The sequence below is a fragment of the Athene noctua genome, chromosome 1 (assembly GCF_965140245.1).
Source record: "Athene noctua chromosome 1, bAthNoc1.hap1.1, whole genome shotgun sequence".
Taxonomy (NCBI): domain Eukaryota; kingdom Metazoa; phylum Chordata; class Aves; order Strigiformes; family Strigidae; genus Athene; species Athene noctua.
Genome location: NC_134037.1, coordinates 56,315,917 through 56,330,723, shown reverse-complemented (window position 1 = coordinate 56,330,723; position 14,807 = coordinate 56,315,917). Strand labels below are relative to the sequence as shown.

At 39.9% G+C, this 14,807-nt stretch overlaps 1 protein-coding gene across 3 annotated transcripts; it reads left to right on the top strand.

Annotated features, from left to right (window-relative positions):
• The first annotated feature begins 3 nt into the window (after nucleotides 1–3).
• ZUP1 (zinc finger containing ubiquitin peptidase 1) lies at nucleotides 4–10,556 on the top strand. Of its 3 annotated transcripts, XM_074923660.1 has the most exons (9): nucleotides 4–381; nucleotides 2,437–2,553; nucleotides 3,506–3,615; nucleotides 4,417–4,585; nucleotides 6,617–6,805; nucleotides 7,009–7,177; nucleotides 7,839–7,990; nucleotides 8,319–8,539; nucleotides 9,740–10,556. In XM_074923660.1, exons 1-9 carry the CDS (start codon nucleotides 84–86, stop codon nucleotides 9,785–9,787), a joined length of 1,473 nt encoding a protein of 490 aa, XP_074779761.1. In that variant the 5' UTR covers nucleotides 4–83; the 3' UTR covers nucleotides 9,788–10,556. The 3 variants fall into 3 exon arrangements, with proteins under 3 accessions (XP_074779761.1, XP_074779769.1, XP_074779780.1); XM_074923668.1 differs by lacking the exon at nucleotides 2,437–2,553; XM_074923679.1 differs by lacking the exon at nucleotides 6,617–6,805.
• The last annotated feature ends 4,251 nt before the right edge of the window (nucleotides 10,557–14,807 follow it).

Genomic DNA, 14,807 nt, shown 5'->3' with positions numbered 1-14,807 from the left:
GGGCCGCACGGCCGGGCTGAGGGGCCGCGGCCGCGGTGCGAGCGTTTCGCTTCCCGGGGCGGGCCGCGGCCGTTGTCGGCGCGATGCTGGTGTGCGACGTCTGCGGGCAGGCGCTGTCTTCGGAGGCGGCGGTGCGGCGGCACCTGCGGCGCACGCCCCCGGGCCGCCAGCCCCGCTGCCCGCTCTGCGGTGCCGCCGCCGCCCCGGGCTGTGAGGAGTTCCGCCGGCACATCGAGGCCGCCCACCCGGAGCCGGGGCCGCCGGGCGCCCGCCGCCCCGAGGGGTTGCCCGAGTGCCCCTTCTGTGGAGAGGCGGTGGGACGGGAGCTGGAGGCGCACGTCAGGGCGCGGCACGGGCACCTGTTGGGTGCACCGGGCACAGGTGAGAGGCGGCGGGGCGCGTCGCGTCGCGCCTGGGCCCCGCGGGCGTCGGGGCTGGTCGTGGTCTCCCGGGCGGGGAGCGGAGAGCCCCCCTGCGGCGCTTTGCCTGTGTGCTGGGGACCGACCGACCGGCGGCGACGGCACCGGGGCGCTGCCTGCGCGGCCGTTCGGCAGTGTCCTCATCCCGGCGGATGCAGCGGGAGAGTTCCGAGACCCGCCGTGGGTGCCGGCAAAGGGCAGCGCCTGAAGGCGGTAGGAAGAAGTCGCTTGGAAATGGACAGTGGGTGAAGGCGGTGGGGATGTCACTTGAAAAACCTGCTCCAGAGCAGAACTGGAACACTAATGTAGACGAGCAGGCGAACCTGCAGTGTTTTGCACGCCCAGAATACACCATCTGTATCAATGAAAGTAAATTGTAAAGCTTTTGTGTGACAGGGAGGTGGTTTTTACCTATTGGACTTATGTGTGGTTGCAGGGGTTTGACTTCACCTCTTGAAGGTTCATCTTTTATAGGATCATGTAGAGCGGCTGCAGTATGTGTTAGGGAAAGGCAGTTTTTGGTTTAAAGTAGAGATTTAGGAAAGATCCAGCACCAAAGTATCCTGAAGTACTAAACGTTGGTTTTATCACAAGGATATTTTTGGGGGAATAAAGTTGGAGTAAGGAAAACAGCTGTTTATTCGACAACTTTATTTTAACTGTGGTCAGAATTTTATTCTGACTTAACTGTCTAAAGTTGCTGGTAGCTATTTCAGAAACCTAGTAATGGCATTTCTGCTAGTGGGTAATTTTCTTAGAAGACTAACACTCTTGATGTAACAAGCTCTGTATACTAGAAAAACTAGGGAGGATGAGGATGCAGAATGTGGCAGTATAATCAACCACACTGTATAGTCCATGATTAAAAAATATGTTTTTCCTAAGAAAAAAACAACAGAACATAAGCCAGATATTAGCACTGAATAATATCTTACTTCTGTGGGTATAAATAATGCAGAGCTTGAATAAATAACATGCTTGCCTGCATGCCAATTTCTATTTTAAAAGCAGTTGTATTAAGGGTGGGTATGTTTTTTTTTAATGTACATAGTGTATTTCAGGAAACTGCATGTTTGCAGTGTTGTGCAAAATGTTGCTGGTGAATTTAGGTTATTATACTATCAAGTTTCCCCTCTAGCCAGTCATGAACTTTTAGCTTGGGCAAATGCTTTCCAGAAACAGCTAACACAGCATATTAATTCCTGTGTTTTGTGAACCTAGGAAGGTGCAAGTAAAATCCAGGGACTCAAGGGCAATAAAGATGGAGTCAAGCTCTTCTCTGTGGTTCCTAGTAGCAGGACAACAGGCAGTGGACACATGTTGAAATACAGGAAATGCCATTTAAACAAGAACACCTTTTTTTTTTTTTTACTGTGAGACTGGCCAAACACCGGAGTAAGTTGTCTAGGGAACTTGTAGAATGTCTGTCCTTGGAGTTAGTTGAAAACTGACTGGAAAAAGCCCTTTATAACTTAACCTATTTAATTTGACCCTGCTTTGAGGGACTAGATGATCTCCAGAAGTCCTTTTGGATCTTACCTATTTTATTTGCTACTCTTCACTAATAATACTAAAACTGCAGAAAGAGTATTTGAGGAGATGCAGGAAGACCAACAAAGTAAGAACAACAGCGCGTTTTACTTCATTCTGCCCACCAACTGCTGTGCTACTGCATAAATATTAACATTTTTAAACAAGTGTTCTTTTGTTAGCAGAATGGATCTTTTGATTAACAGTTTGACTACACATTGCTTAATATAACCATTATCATAGCAAATTGTGATCTATATGGGGCAAAACTTGATTAATGGAAGGAAAATATGTCTTAATTGTCAGATATAAATTCTTAAGTGGTTAAGAGTAACAGCTGTTTAGAATTTGCTGCCTTTCACTGGGGAGTTTCAGTGTCAACACAAAAATCATTGAGTGTTTATTGTAGACTGGATATCAATTTAGGGGGGTGATTCTCACAAAACCAAGGAATTGCATTGATCAAGAAATTGTATTTCTTTTTCAGACACAGAAAATAGTGAACACCTATATGAATGTCCAATGTGCAGTCTTACATGTACAGACATTCAGATTCTTGAAGAACATGTGGATTTACACTTAGAGGAACATAGCTTTTCAGAAGGTACATGAAAGGATACAGGCTTGATAATACTTGAAAGCATTTACAATTATTTGCACATTGCAGTATAGAATCTCAGACAAAATTTAAACTAAGTAATTACTTATTTTAAAAGAAAACTGGACGTATACATAATGAAGATAACATAGCTAATAGCAAGTCTTGTCACTTGCCCAAATGCTCTACTTAATTACATATGCTAAAAGAAACCTTTGTCTGTGCATGCGTGTTAAGTAAATGCACTGTATATTAGCTGAAACTAACACTTGGAGTGAAAAATGTTTAAAAGAAAGACATATTATACTTTGTTTTCTAGCTCTATAGAAGGTTTACATACATGGAATTTAGAGTTGTGCATTACAGTGTGGTGAGCTGAAAATCTATAGATTATGAAATCTTCATTTTATTTTTTTTCCCCTCAATTCTGTTCTCTAAATGCTTGTTCTGATTCATTAGTCATAGTGATAAGGCAAAGGAATCGAAATTAATTTTACTTATTAGCATGGCTGATAAAATCCTAGAGATTCCCGTTCCAGTTCTCTGATTCTTAATTTTTTTTTGTCACCTTGTTACGAGACTGTTGGCAATGATCCTAGAAGCTAGTAAGTGTGTGGTATTCAAGAAACTGGGACTTCTCACTAACAATTAAGTGAAACGTAGGAAACAAAAGCTGTTGTCTTAGTAGTAGAGGTACGTGCATTATTTGCCAAGTAATTGCTTCTGTAACTGCACAAACTTTGTCCAAGTCAAGAGTCTGAGTCTTGGTAGACTGAAGGCAGTCAGTTGTGTTTAGTGTTAGTTGCTAATAGCTCAAAATAGTTCCTAAAAATAATGCCCAGTTGTGTTTATGTATGTCCGTTTAGAAAAGACTCTTTAAAATTAAATAAATGATCCATCAAAGCGTTGTTAACCTCCTGATCAAGTCTTCTCTATTTGGAATGTTATCCCTGGGTAGGTGGAAACATACGAGATCTACAACTGGCTCAACGGCTCCAAACTGAAGAAGATAAATGGCAGAGATCGGAAGAGGAGAAGAGAGAAAGAGAAGAATTTAAAAAGCTGCAGGTACAGTATTATTTCTAAATTATAAAATTCTGAACAGTTTTGCCGTTAGAAGCTGCATATCTTGGAACTGTAATGACCTGGAACAGCTGTATCAGGTCAGACCTGTGCAGTCAGACAGACTGTGTTGAGGTGGGGGTGCAGGAGTGGGTTGCAGGCAAACACAAGCTCTCAGCAGCCCCCATCCTTGCACAGGTGCTGGGCATGCCTGCCTTGAGCTACTTGGCTTTACTGCTTTGAGTGGTGCTGGCTCAGGCTGAGGTGAGGGGCTCCCTGTGCATGCCCTGCTGCTCTAACTGGGGGCCCAGCGTGCCTGCCACCTCGTACTGTGCTCCACTCAGCTCTGGTGCTCTGCCTTGCAGTGCAGCCTGGAGCATATTCCCTGACAGAGTGCCTGAGGCCCCGAGCATCCTGGCTCTCTTCTTCCTGGATGCCATCACCTGCTCCAGTGACCACTCCCCTGTTAAATCCTGCTTCCCTCTCCCTCCTACCTGACAGCCCTGAGAGTTCATTTTCCCCTCTCACAACCTCCTGGCCATTGACTGCCTCTCTGCTGATGGCCCTCTGCCCGAGAGGGAGCAGAGGGATGTGCCTGCTCTTCAAGGTGTGGCTTTCCTAGTCCCACGTTCCTATTGAGGAGTGAAGTTTGGCCTTCATCTGTAAAGTGGCATAAAGCTGAAGTTTTTATGTCTCACAGTTCACTATTTTTCAAAGTTACCGATTGTGCATGCAGCTTCTCAAAATCACTAAATGTGGATTTTTAAAAAAGCGTGATTTAAGTAATGCACATTCCATCCCTAACAGAGACAGTATGGCTTGGATAATTCTGGAGGCTACAAGCAGCAGTTCCTAAAGAATATGGAAAGGGAGGTTGATAGAGGAAGGATGCAACCTTTTGAGTATCACAAGAAAAAAGCAGACATGATGGAATGTTTGGCTTTTGGTATAGATGATGGGAAAACAAAGACCTCAGGTAAAAATGGTGAAATCATACACAACTAAAACTGTACTTTTTGGACCTAGGTTGTAGTGACCAAACCTGTTTTTAACAAAGTATATCATTGTATGTTTAATGTTAGTTGCATCTGAATTGTAATACGTAATTTCTAGATCAATCTATACCATTTCAGTCCTAAATTAGTAAGGAAATTAAAGCTTGGTATATTTCTAGTCTTTATTCTAACCAGAAGACTTTTTTTCTTCTTTTCTTTTTCTATGGAACCTTGGAATCAAGTTGTCTGGTTAAAGGCCCAAATACAATATCTATCAAAAGATGCAAATGTCTTATTACAAGTTAGTTGTCCTTGAGCATATGGTTGGTCACTACTTATTACTTATTTGTTCATAACCTAGTGTAGCTGTTAAAATTTACAGTAGCTTTTTATCTTGTGTTTCAGTTAGTTGTGGTACTATGTAAGCTGGTCCCAGGTAAGCACCGTGTTCATCTGATTACAAAGTTCATGAGAGATCAGGGAGGAGTAGGTATCTACTTGATACATTTTCTTTGAAATGTTTTATAATTGGTACAAGACAGTGCCAATGCGTTTCTATGTCCCTTTCAAAAGCCTTCCTTGTCTTTACTTGCTGAGACCACAGTTCAAAGGTCTTTTAGCTTACTTCTAGTAGTTCTAGCTTACAAAATATCCATTTGATTCTTGACAGGTAAAATACATTATTTTTCTATAAAATGTATTGAGTGGAAATAATACGTGGACTTGAAACCAACCATATCCTGGGCTGCATCAAGAGAAGTGTGGCCAGCAGTTGAGGAAAGTGGTTCTCCCCCTCTAAGACCCCACCTGGAGTCCTGTGTCCAGCCCTGGAGGTCCCAACATAAGAAGGACATGAACCAGCTTAAGTGGGTCCAGAGGAGGCCACAAAGATGATCACGGGTCTGGAGCACCTCCCTTATGAGGACAGGCTGAGAGAGTTGGGGGTGTTCAGCCTGGAGAAGAGAAGGCTCTGAGGAGACCTTATAGTGGCCTTCCAGTACTTCAAGGGGGCTTATGAGAAAGATAGGGAGGGACTTTTCAGTAGGGCCTGTTGTGACAGGACAAGGAGTAATGGTTTTAAACTGACAGAGGGTAGATTTAGATGAGATATAAGGAAGAAATTCTTTGCTGTGAGGGTGGTGAGACACAGGAACAGGTTGTCCACAGAAGCTGTGGCTGCCCCCTCCCTGGCAGTGTTCAAGGCCAGGTTGAACGGGGCTTTGAGCAGCCTGGGCTAGTGGAAGGTGCCCCTGCCCCTGGCAGGGGATTGGAACTAGTTGACCTTTAAGGTCCCTTCCAACCCAAACCATTCTATGATTTCAAGTTTTCATTCTTGGTAATGATTTAGACATCAGAGAGAAATTCAGAAAATAATCTCTGATGGATATGGAAAGATTGTCTTCACAATAACATGGCAAGAAGGAGCCTTTGAGAATGTACATACACAAATTAGAGCATTCCCAAGCATCTTCTTTCATGTAACAAAGGAGATTTTGGAATATCCTGCCAGTGGATTTTAAAATAATATCTACAGTAATTCTCAAATTCTGTCCCATTCCTTTTCTTGTCTTAGTTTCTCCAGGAAAAATAATTGGGGAAGAATTCAAGGATTATGTAGTATGCATAAGTATTTCCATGTTTTTAAGAGGATGTTGTACTGGAGGTAGCAGGGACATAGAAGTGCTTTATTGGTGACATTACCTTTCCTGTAATAGTTCCTGTGCATATCACACTTTATAATGTAGTCCAAGCTGTTTAATTTAAAATATTGTGTAGCAGCTTGAATTCTGAAAGCTTTGTAGTACATAAATTCATCAAAGTAAAGACCATTGAAATGAAATAGGTGCAGTGTCCATTGGTTTTGGGTTCTAGATGCAATGTAGGATCACTTAGAAGTTTTAAAATAAAGTGTCTTAATCTGTATCTGTTCCAAGCTGCGGAAATAATCCTTTTCTGGCAAGTCTTGTAGTTAATTTTACAGATGATAAACTTTATATTTGGTCTTCTTTTAGGAGTCATTGAAGCGTTGTGCAAGTACTATCAGAATGAAAACAAAGATGTGAGGCGTGTATGGCTTTCAACAGGAGTAGATCACTTCCACTCATCATTAGGCGACAGAGGCTGGGGTTGCGGTTACAGGAATTTCCAAATGCTCCTGTCCTCACTGTTGCAAAACAGCTTGTATAATGACTGCTTGAAAGGTATTAAACAAAATGGCATCTTTACTGTGGGAAGAATTAGAGGGGTAAATGCTGTCAGGGCATGATGTGGCTGAAGTTTTAGCTTTAGGTCTTTTGGTGCATCTTTGTATCATCAACTGCCTCTTACAAAGGAAGATGAATATTTTGAGTTAATAGACTATTTCAGTAACTGTAACCACAATTCAAAAGCTTTTCTGTTCCAGATACTACACTAATTCCTAGTATACCGAAGATTCAGTCCATGATTGAAGATGCCTGGAAAGAAGGCTTTGATCCTCATGGGGCATCTCACTTCAACAACAGATTACACGGTTCCAAAGCATGGATAGGAGCATGTGAAATTTATTCACTGTTAACCAATCTCAGGATAAAGTAAATACTGCTTTCTGTTGTTGTTATTTTTAAGTGCTGGTTTAAGTGCTGTGCCTTTAAAGATCAGAATTGCCAACAGTACAGTGACAAAGCCACCTTAGGGGCTTTAAAGTTAACCAACCTAGAAACAGATCTGATTTAGCGCAGCATAAAGCTGTGTAACTACTTATGCAGGTACCTAAATTGAATAAATACATAGATCATTGAGACTTGGTGAAGAATTATGCCACATATGCATAAAATCAAACATTGATTAAAAAATTAATTGCTCTGGAAGCTTCTTCTCAAGAAGAATCTGATTTTCAGCTATCCAATTGCATAATTCTGAAAGCTGTCAACTACATTTTCTAGTGTATGTGTATCACACAGAAAATCAAAATGTTAATTTTTGATACCTTCACAAGTTCTTGTTCGACTGAACAGAGTGTGTGTTACAGAAGAAATCTTCCAGTTTTGTACAGTATATATTGCATGCTTTGTAATTATGTGTCCCCTACTCCTGTATTTAAAAAAAAAAAGGTGGTAGTGACCACTTGATGTCTGTAATTGCTGTTTACAAAACATTCTTGATGTGGGGGAGAAAGGACTGAGAGGCGGAAAAAGTTGCCTTAACAGACAACCAGCTTGAAATTTTGTTCTTTTCATTCTGAATGTTCTGTAGGTGTCAAATCATTGACTTTCACAAACCAACTGGCCCTATGGGTACACACCCTCGTTTATTTGAGTGGGTTTTGCATTACTATTCTACAGATAATGAAAGTGGTGGAAAAGTAGTGTGTACTTCCAAACCGCCTATCTACTTGCAACATCAAGGTCAGTGTCATAATATACTCGTTTCTGTTCTCTATGTTTGTATGTGCTGCATATTCAGAGCAGCATTTTATATTCCTTCTTCATTTAATTGAAGGCATGGCTTTATTTCCTGTTATTTTTTTAGTTAGTAAGAATAGCATTAAAGTTTGTATTTTTATTGTGTGGAAGACCTGAGTGTGACTTGGATCTCAATTTTTTGACATCTGCTCTTTACTTATAACTACCTTACTCAATTTCAAGTAATACCTTCCTTGATCTGAAAATTAGTATGCTACAAGGAATGGGATTTATGCATTTTTAAAATAAGGAAACTCTATTTTGAAATTAGGTCATAGTCGTACTGTTGTTGGAATAGAAGAGAAGAAGAATAAAACCTTATGTTTGCTACTGTTTGATCCGGGATGTCCTTCCCAAGAAATGCAAAAACTGCTGAAACAAAACAGCGATGGTACTAGTCTCAAACTGCTTCGGAGATTTATGGGGACCTTAAAAGAAAAGCAGTACCAGATAGTGGCTGTAGATGGTGTGCTCTCATTGGAAGAGAAGGCTGTAAGTATTGAAGAAAGTAGTTTGACTAAGAAAAGTTTAAGAGAATCTCTTCTTGAATGCTCAAATGCGTATGCATATATGGTTGCATGGTGATTTTCTTTTTTTTCACTTTCTTTGCTTTCCTCCTTTTCTGTTACTTTCTGCTTACTCTCTGTGAATTGAGTAATCCCAGGATATCAAGACTAAGGAAGTTTTGCATGTAAATACATGCCATCTTGATGTAACTGACAACTTAGAGTTGTTAAGACAAGATTCTTAGAGCTTTTATGAAGCTTGCAGCTGTTTGCACATATAAATTAGGGGGTTTGTGCCTTTTCATTTTCTTATAATATTTTCTCCTAAATAGTTTATTGTGGGCATATAAGGTACTTACAAAGCATTCACAGTCCAAAATCCAGAGGTTTTGTTGCAACTTAGTAAAGCTACATGGTGTCTATCAGCCTTTGATAGTTGAAGAACAACATGCACAGATACTGAGGCCTAACCATCCAGTGTTTCCTCAGCTTTGACACTAGAGCTAGTGCATTCTGCTTTCTGAAAGTAGTTAGAACTTCATATATTCAAAACAGAGCTCTTAGCAACTTATATGCTTGAGCTGTTGGCATTTTTATAAATCCTATCCACATGTTTCACTTTGGGCATTGTAACTTCTTAAGACCTTAGAAGTCTTAGGCTTTCTCTTTCCTACACTAATAAATTGATTCTGAGGACCTATGTTCTAATTCTGTGATGTTTTATCAGCACTGTTCAGCATGTTCAAGCTTCAGGACAATTTTATTTAAACTATGAAATAATAGTTGACTGAATCACCTGCTGAACTTTATTTAATGTCTGTATATTGAAATAAGGTATTGTCTTAAGTATTTTCTGGCCTTGAACATATTAAATATCAGTGAAACACAGCCATCATCTCTTCCTCCTACTGCAAAAGCTTTAAAATTCCCGACACAGTAAAAAGAATAGTGTGTAGGATTTGTGGTGGGGGAGGTTGTTTGGTTTTGGGGATTTTTTCCTCTTTTCAAAGATTTGATTTATATCTAAAAATATCAGTTGTTTACAATTTTGTCTTGAAAGCTGCCATTTAATTAAGATGAACTATGACCCCTTATACTCATTAATCTTACTAAACTACTAATTTAGAAAATGATCTTTAACGTGGTATTTTTGTTCATTAAGCCATTCTCTTTCTCCCCACTTTAGACTCGCTGCCATGCTTCTCAGGTCTTGACATCAGAGAAGATTCCTTAAAGGATGCCTTTATTACTTCTTTCTGGAATTTGCTGGATGAAAAATATTGAACTTCTGGACTGTGACCTTAACTCAACGATTTCTAGACCTAAACTGTGTCTTCAAAAATGCTTGGGGTCTCTGGAGCAGCACAACACTGGGAGTAAACATGTAGTTTTGATATTCAGTCATCCTGATGAATCTGTAACTCTATAGTATCACAGTCCTTGTAATTTGGTATTTTCTTAGTTGCTTAAATTACTAAGTAACACCTACCATCCATCCCATAGCAAACTGTGCAGTATAGTTAACTGTCAATAAGCGGTGGATAAAGATACTATGGAACTACTTTATTGGAGTGCCTGGTCATGGTTTACTTCCGTAAATATATTTATGCTGCCTCTGAGGCCAATGCTCTATTTCTCATCAAATGTGATCAACAAATATCTATTACTCCTCAGCAAATTCTCCCTCAACTATTTGCAAAGTACAGACAGTTCAGTGATTTCACAATACAGTTTGTTCCATCATAGATTAGTTTACTACTGAACTTCTTCTCAGTTAGCTGGCTTCTCTAGATGTATCACTTGTAAACACAAACATGTGTGCTCATGAGGTGGATCAGTGTTAGTGTTGGCTGTGTGGTCTAAGATAGTGGTGGAAGTGGGATGTCCAGAGTGGGATGTTTTTGCTTTAGGGATTGCCTAAGGCAATCCATTGGGGTATAGGGAGAAAATATGTCTTTTGTACCATGAATAAATAAAAAATATTTTTTAAAGTTTTTATTTCATCTTTATTTCACCCTTAATTTCTCTTTTTGTGTATGTTCTATAAAATATATCCCCTGAGTCTTGGAGGCATCTTAAAAGGACATTTGAACTGACTGTTGACTGGGGCCTCTATTGTGCAGGGTTAATGCTGTATAAGAGACTGGAACTGTCTGCTGAAACAAGTATGTTTGGTGTTTGAGGCACCCTACTCTAAGACACGCTGCTCTGGCTGAGTTCAAGAGTCATGCCTCTCCAGTAGGGCAGGTAGAGGCTGGGAGAGGTGGTTGAGTGTGTTGCAGATAGCACTAGATGCCTTTGCTTGAGCAACTGGATCCTGCCACAGCATTCATTTATTGTAACTAGAGCTTAGATACTTCCCTTTCATTTAGACTCTTATATGTTTACATGTAGATGTAGGAGTCTTTCCATTAACCTCTTTCCCTCATGTTTGATATGCTCTGGCAATAAGAACTAGTAATTTTCAGAAGTAGTGAAATGTGACTGTGTCAACATATTGCAACCCATAAATCAATTACTTTTTCTGAAACAGGCATGAAAGTATTTAGGACACTGGAGGGTCTGAAACTAGGGACAGAGTTCCTGTGAACTGGGGGACCATCAGCTCTCAGTTAGCCCTGGTCTTTGTGACACACGTTCTTATGCCATGTGAAGTTTTGCAGCCATGTGACCATTTAACCTCTCACAGATACAGTTTCTCTTCTGCACTGTCTCCTCACCTCTGTTGTGATCGACTGAGTCTGTTCCTGTCTAAGGCTCTGCTAATTCCAGACTGAGCATGTTCTTCACCCATGTGACACCATGCCCGGATGCATAAGCCTAAGAAGGAGGAATTGCAGCTCAGTCCCAGCTCTTCACTTACACATTCAAACTGCCATCCGGACTAAGCCGATGTTTCAGTTAAATGCTGTAATGTGCCAAATTTGAAATATCTTTTTCTACTGGCTTGTATATGCTGTTTGATTCTTACGTAATCAACATAGGGCAACTAGGTTATAAGAGTGGAAGAGTGGGAAGTCTTACTTGATCCAGCTGAAGATGCTTCTGCAAGGGCCCTTGCAATGATGATTCATGGCACCACCCAAACAGCAACCAACCATTTGAGATACTTGACTTCTTGTGTGAGCATGACCTTATGCTGAGATCCTGATAAACTTTGTTGTCTTTGGTTTTTGTTTTGATTTGTTGGTCATGTTTGGTTTTTAGGTTGGTTTGTGGTTTTTTTTAACAAGCATTCTGGGAGTGTCAGAAGAACACAAGCCTAATGACAGATTTCTTAAGGTCAAGTTCATGGTGTCTCATTTGTTTCAGCAGGAATGCCATGTAAAGGTCTGACCAACCAAGGTAATCATGGTATGACAGACAACAGCCTTTTCAGGAAATTGCAGCTGGGGCAGGGTAATGGGATAACTTTCAAACAGTAGCTGGGCATCACTGGGAAGAAAGCAGTGGGGTAAAATAATGAGACCCAGGACTGACTTAACCTGAATAACTAGCAAAAGTTTGCCCTGAGAGAGAATGAGTGCATTTGGGCTTAATGCTAACTAAAATAACTGCTTAAAGGTTGTTGCCTCTTATTGTCAAGACTCCCCTGGGTTCACAGCAGTGGAACTTTTAGTCCTCTTTGCAAATACTTGCTTCAGAGAAACAACAGCATCCTGACTGTATCTATTTGCAAGACACTGAACGTTTGGCTCACTGCTTGGGTGAAGAAACTGGTGGCATGTTTCTGAAATTTCCAGGTCTTTGATCTGCTTTTCCCAGGCAGCAGGGCAACAGGAGTAGTACACTTTTGTAATCACAAGTAAATCACAGAGGCTTGTCATTGCTGGGGGTCCTAATTGCTGGTGTTCAGCTGCAAACTGTTTTCTGATAAAAATAGTGAAGGAGTGTCTGTGAACCTGGGCAAGACAACACAATATTGCTGAAAGGCCTCCTGAATCTACTCTAGAGTACTGACACAGTTTATTTTTTACATGGAGTAAACTAACTCTCAGAAAAGCTTCAGGTGATTGTTGTGATAGTTGCCACTTGGGTTTGTCACAAGCTGTAACTGTTTTACCATGATTTTGAAAACATGTTAATTTCTCCTTGAGAACAATGTTGAACTTTCTGTAAATTAAACATGTCAGGGGAAAAATGTTTCATTCAATTTATCTTATATATGACTTGTCCAAATACTATTTATATACTATAATATATAAGACCTTACAGAGAGTTTAATGTGAACATTATTTTGAAAATCAGGTCATCTAATGCTAGTATGTTAGTAATATTCTAGTAATTCTAGTATTTAATTCTAATTCACACTGCTTTATAGATAGGCATTTTCAGATTAAGTGTTCCTAATGGAAGGTTCCGGTGAAAAATGTGGATTTTGGTGGCCCCTAGGGTTTTTTTTACACAATTTTAACACATTCTAGTTATTCTTTTGGACTATATGGCAGTGAATTTCATTGCACCCTCCAGCCCTGAAGGTGGCAATTTCCTCTGCACAGACAAGACCTCACCTGAACAGGATGTCTTCTATGATTTTACTTCAGTACTGTTCCTCTCCTTTCTACATGTGGCATGGGGACATCCCAAGGAGTCGTGCAGGAAGCATCTGTAGACTGGATAGAAGTGATAAATTCTAATTCTATCTCATGGTTATTTCATAACAGTTTTCATATGCAGAGAATGTTCAGACAACACTGCATGGATTACACTGTGTTTTCCATGCAAGCACAGCAAATAAAGGGCTTTTAATGTTTTTTTAATGGCAATCAGATTCTAGAGATGAAGACTTCAAACAAGGATGCTACTCTGAGGAACCACTGCCCTTTGAGCCCTAATTATAAAAACAGGATTCTTCTTGCCATATGTATTGCTAAGCAGCAAGGGCTGAGAGGGCTTATGTTCCAGTTGGGAAGCATTTATTTCCTAAAAGCTGTCAGGTGTTGTACATCAGTGTTTCATTATTCTGTAGTGTGAGCACAAAGCATTCATCTCTGCCTATTCTAGCATCTTGAATGATAAATTCATCCTCATAGAGAATTTGTGTCTGTTTCTAAATTACATCTAATTAAATGCTTTGGTGTAATATATCTTCCCTGATTTTAAAACCAAAATGGTTTTCTTGCAGACTATCTGTGTCTATACAAAATTTAAGCATGAGTTATTCCTCTTTATTCATTCCTTCAAAAGCATCATCAGATTAGAGAAATCAAATCCAGAGGATTTCCTGAAGAGAGAAGAAAAGGGTTTATCCACTGTCACTTAAGCAAAGCAGTTGTGTAAAATAGTGAGTTTCTCCTAAGTTAAAAGGAAAGGAAATACCGTAAAGCCCTTGCTTGAGGAAGGACAAAAATATCAGTATGCAACTGCTCCCTTAAGTTTCCTGCTTCTCATGCAGTTCATCCATTACTGACAATGAATCCCAGAAATGTGATCTTTTACTTATTAAAATATAATATTTTTTTAAATTGAATAAATAATCTCTCTATATACCTCAGCAAAAAATCCAAAAGTAAAAAAATAAATGAAAACCTCTTTTAACTATTTTGCAATTCCTTCTTTCTAATCTTTATCTCCAGAATTCTTCGCTCTGAATTTTCACTTCCTTTCCCTCTCCCTATCATCTTCAAATAAAAACAATGTTATATGGCTGTGGTTTATGACAGCAGTTCCCTGTTACTGACCTACCTGGTTTATGAAGCTCACATACCACAAGTTCACATTAGTTCATACATTAGATTATTTCCTTTTTCTCCTCTCCTTGTTATGGCAATCTCAGTTAGATCAGCGTAAAGGTTAGTGTATGCACAGGGATTACTCTTTTTTTTTTATTTTATTTTTCTTATGAAGAAAGTACTGAGCAATAAGTAGCTTTAAGCTTCTTTTACAACCAGATATGCCAAAGGCGCGTAAGCAGCTGAGATGCACTTTAATAAAGGGTTCTAGTGGTACAATGAAAACTATTGCTAGAACAGAAGTTGTAATCTCCACAGAGGTTTCAGTAAAACCTAGGAAGACTGATCCTGCTTGTTTTGACTCTGCTTCCTTTTTTAATTTATGCAAATTTCAGATACTGCCTGGAAATTACAAGAAAAAAAAAAGAGGCTGGTCATTTTGACAACATGCTGTTGGTTCTGTTAAAAAAACCTCTCTCTGTATGTCTATGCATCAGCATTCTTTTGATTTATTTATTTGCCTGCTTTTCTTCTGATCACAGGAGTAGGGTGACTGACTCCATGGCATTTTCTCCATTTTAC

Bases quoted from the DNA above. Each gene is read 5' to 3' on its own strand.
- ZUP1 (XM_074923660.1), top strand. From the start codon at position 84: ATGCTGGTGTGCGACGTCTGCGGGCAGGCGCTGTCTTCGGAGGCGGCG. The intron at 382-2,436 runs GTGAGAGGCGGC...TTTCTTTTTCAG, and splicing joins GTTGGGTGCACCGGGCACAG to ACACAGAAAATAGTGAACAC. The intron at 2,554-3,505 runs GTACATGAAAGG...ATCCCTGGGTAG, and splicing joins GGAACATAGCTTTTCAGAAG to GTGGAAACATACGAGATCTA.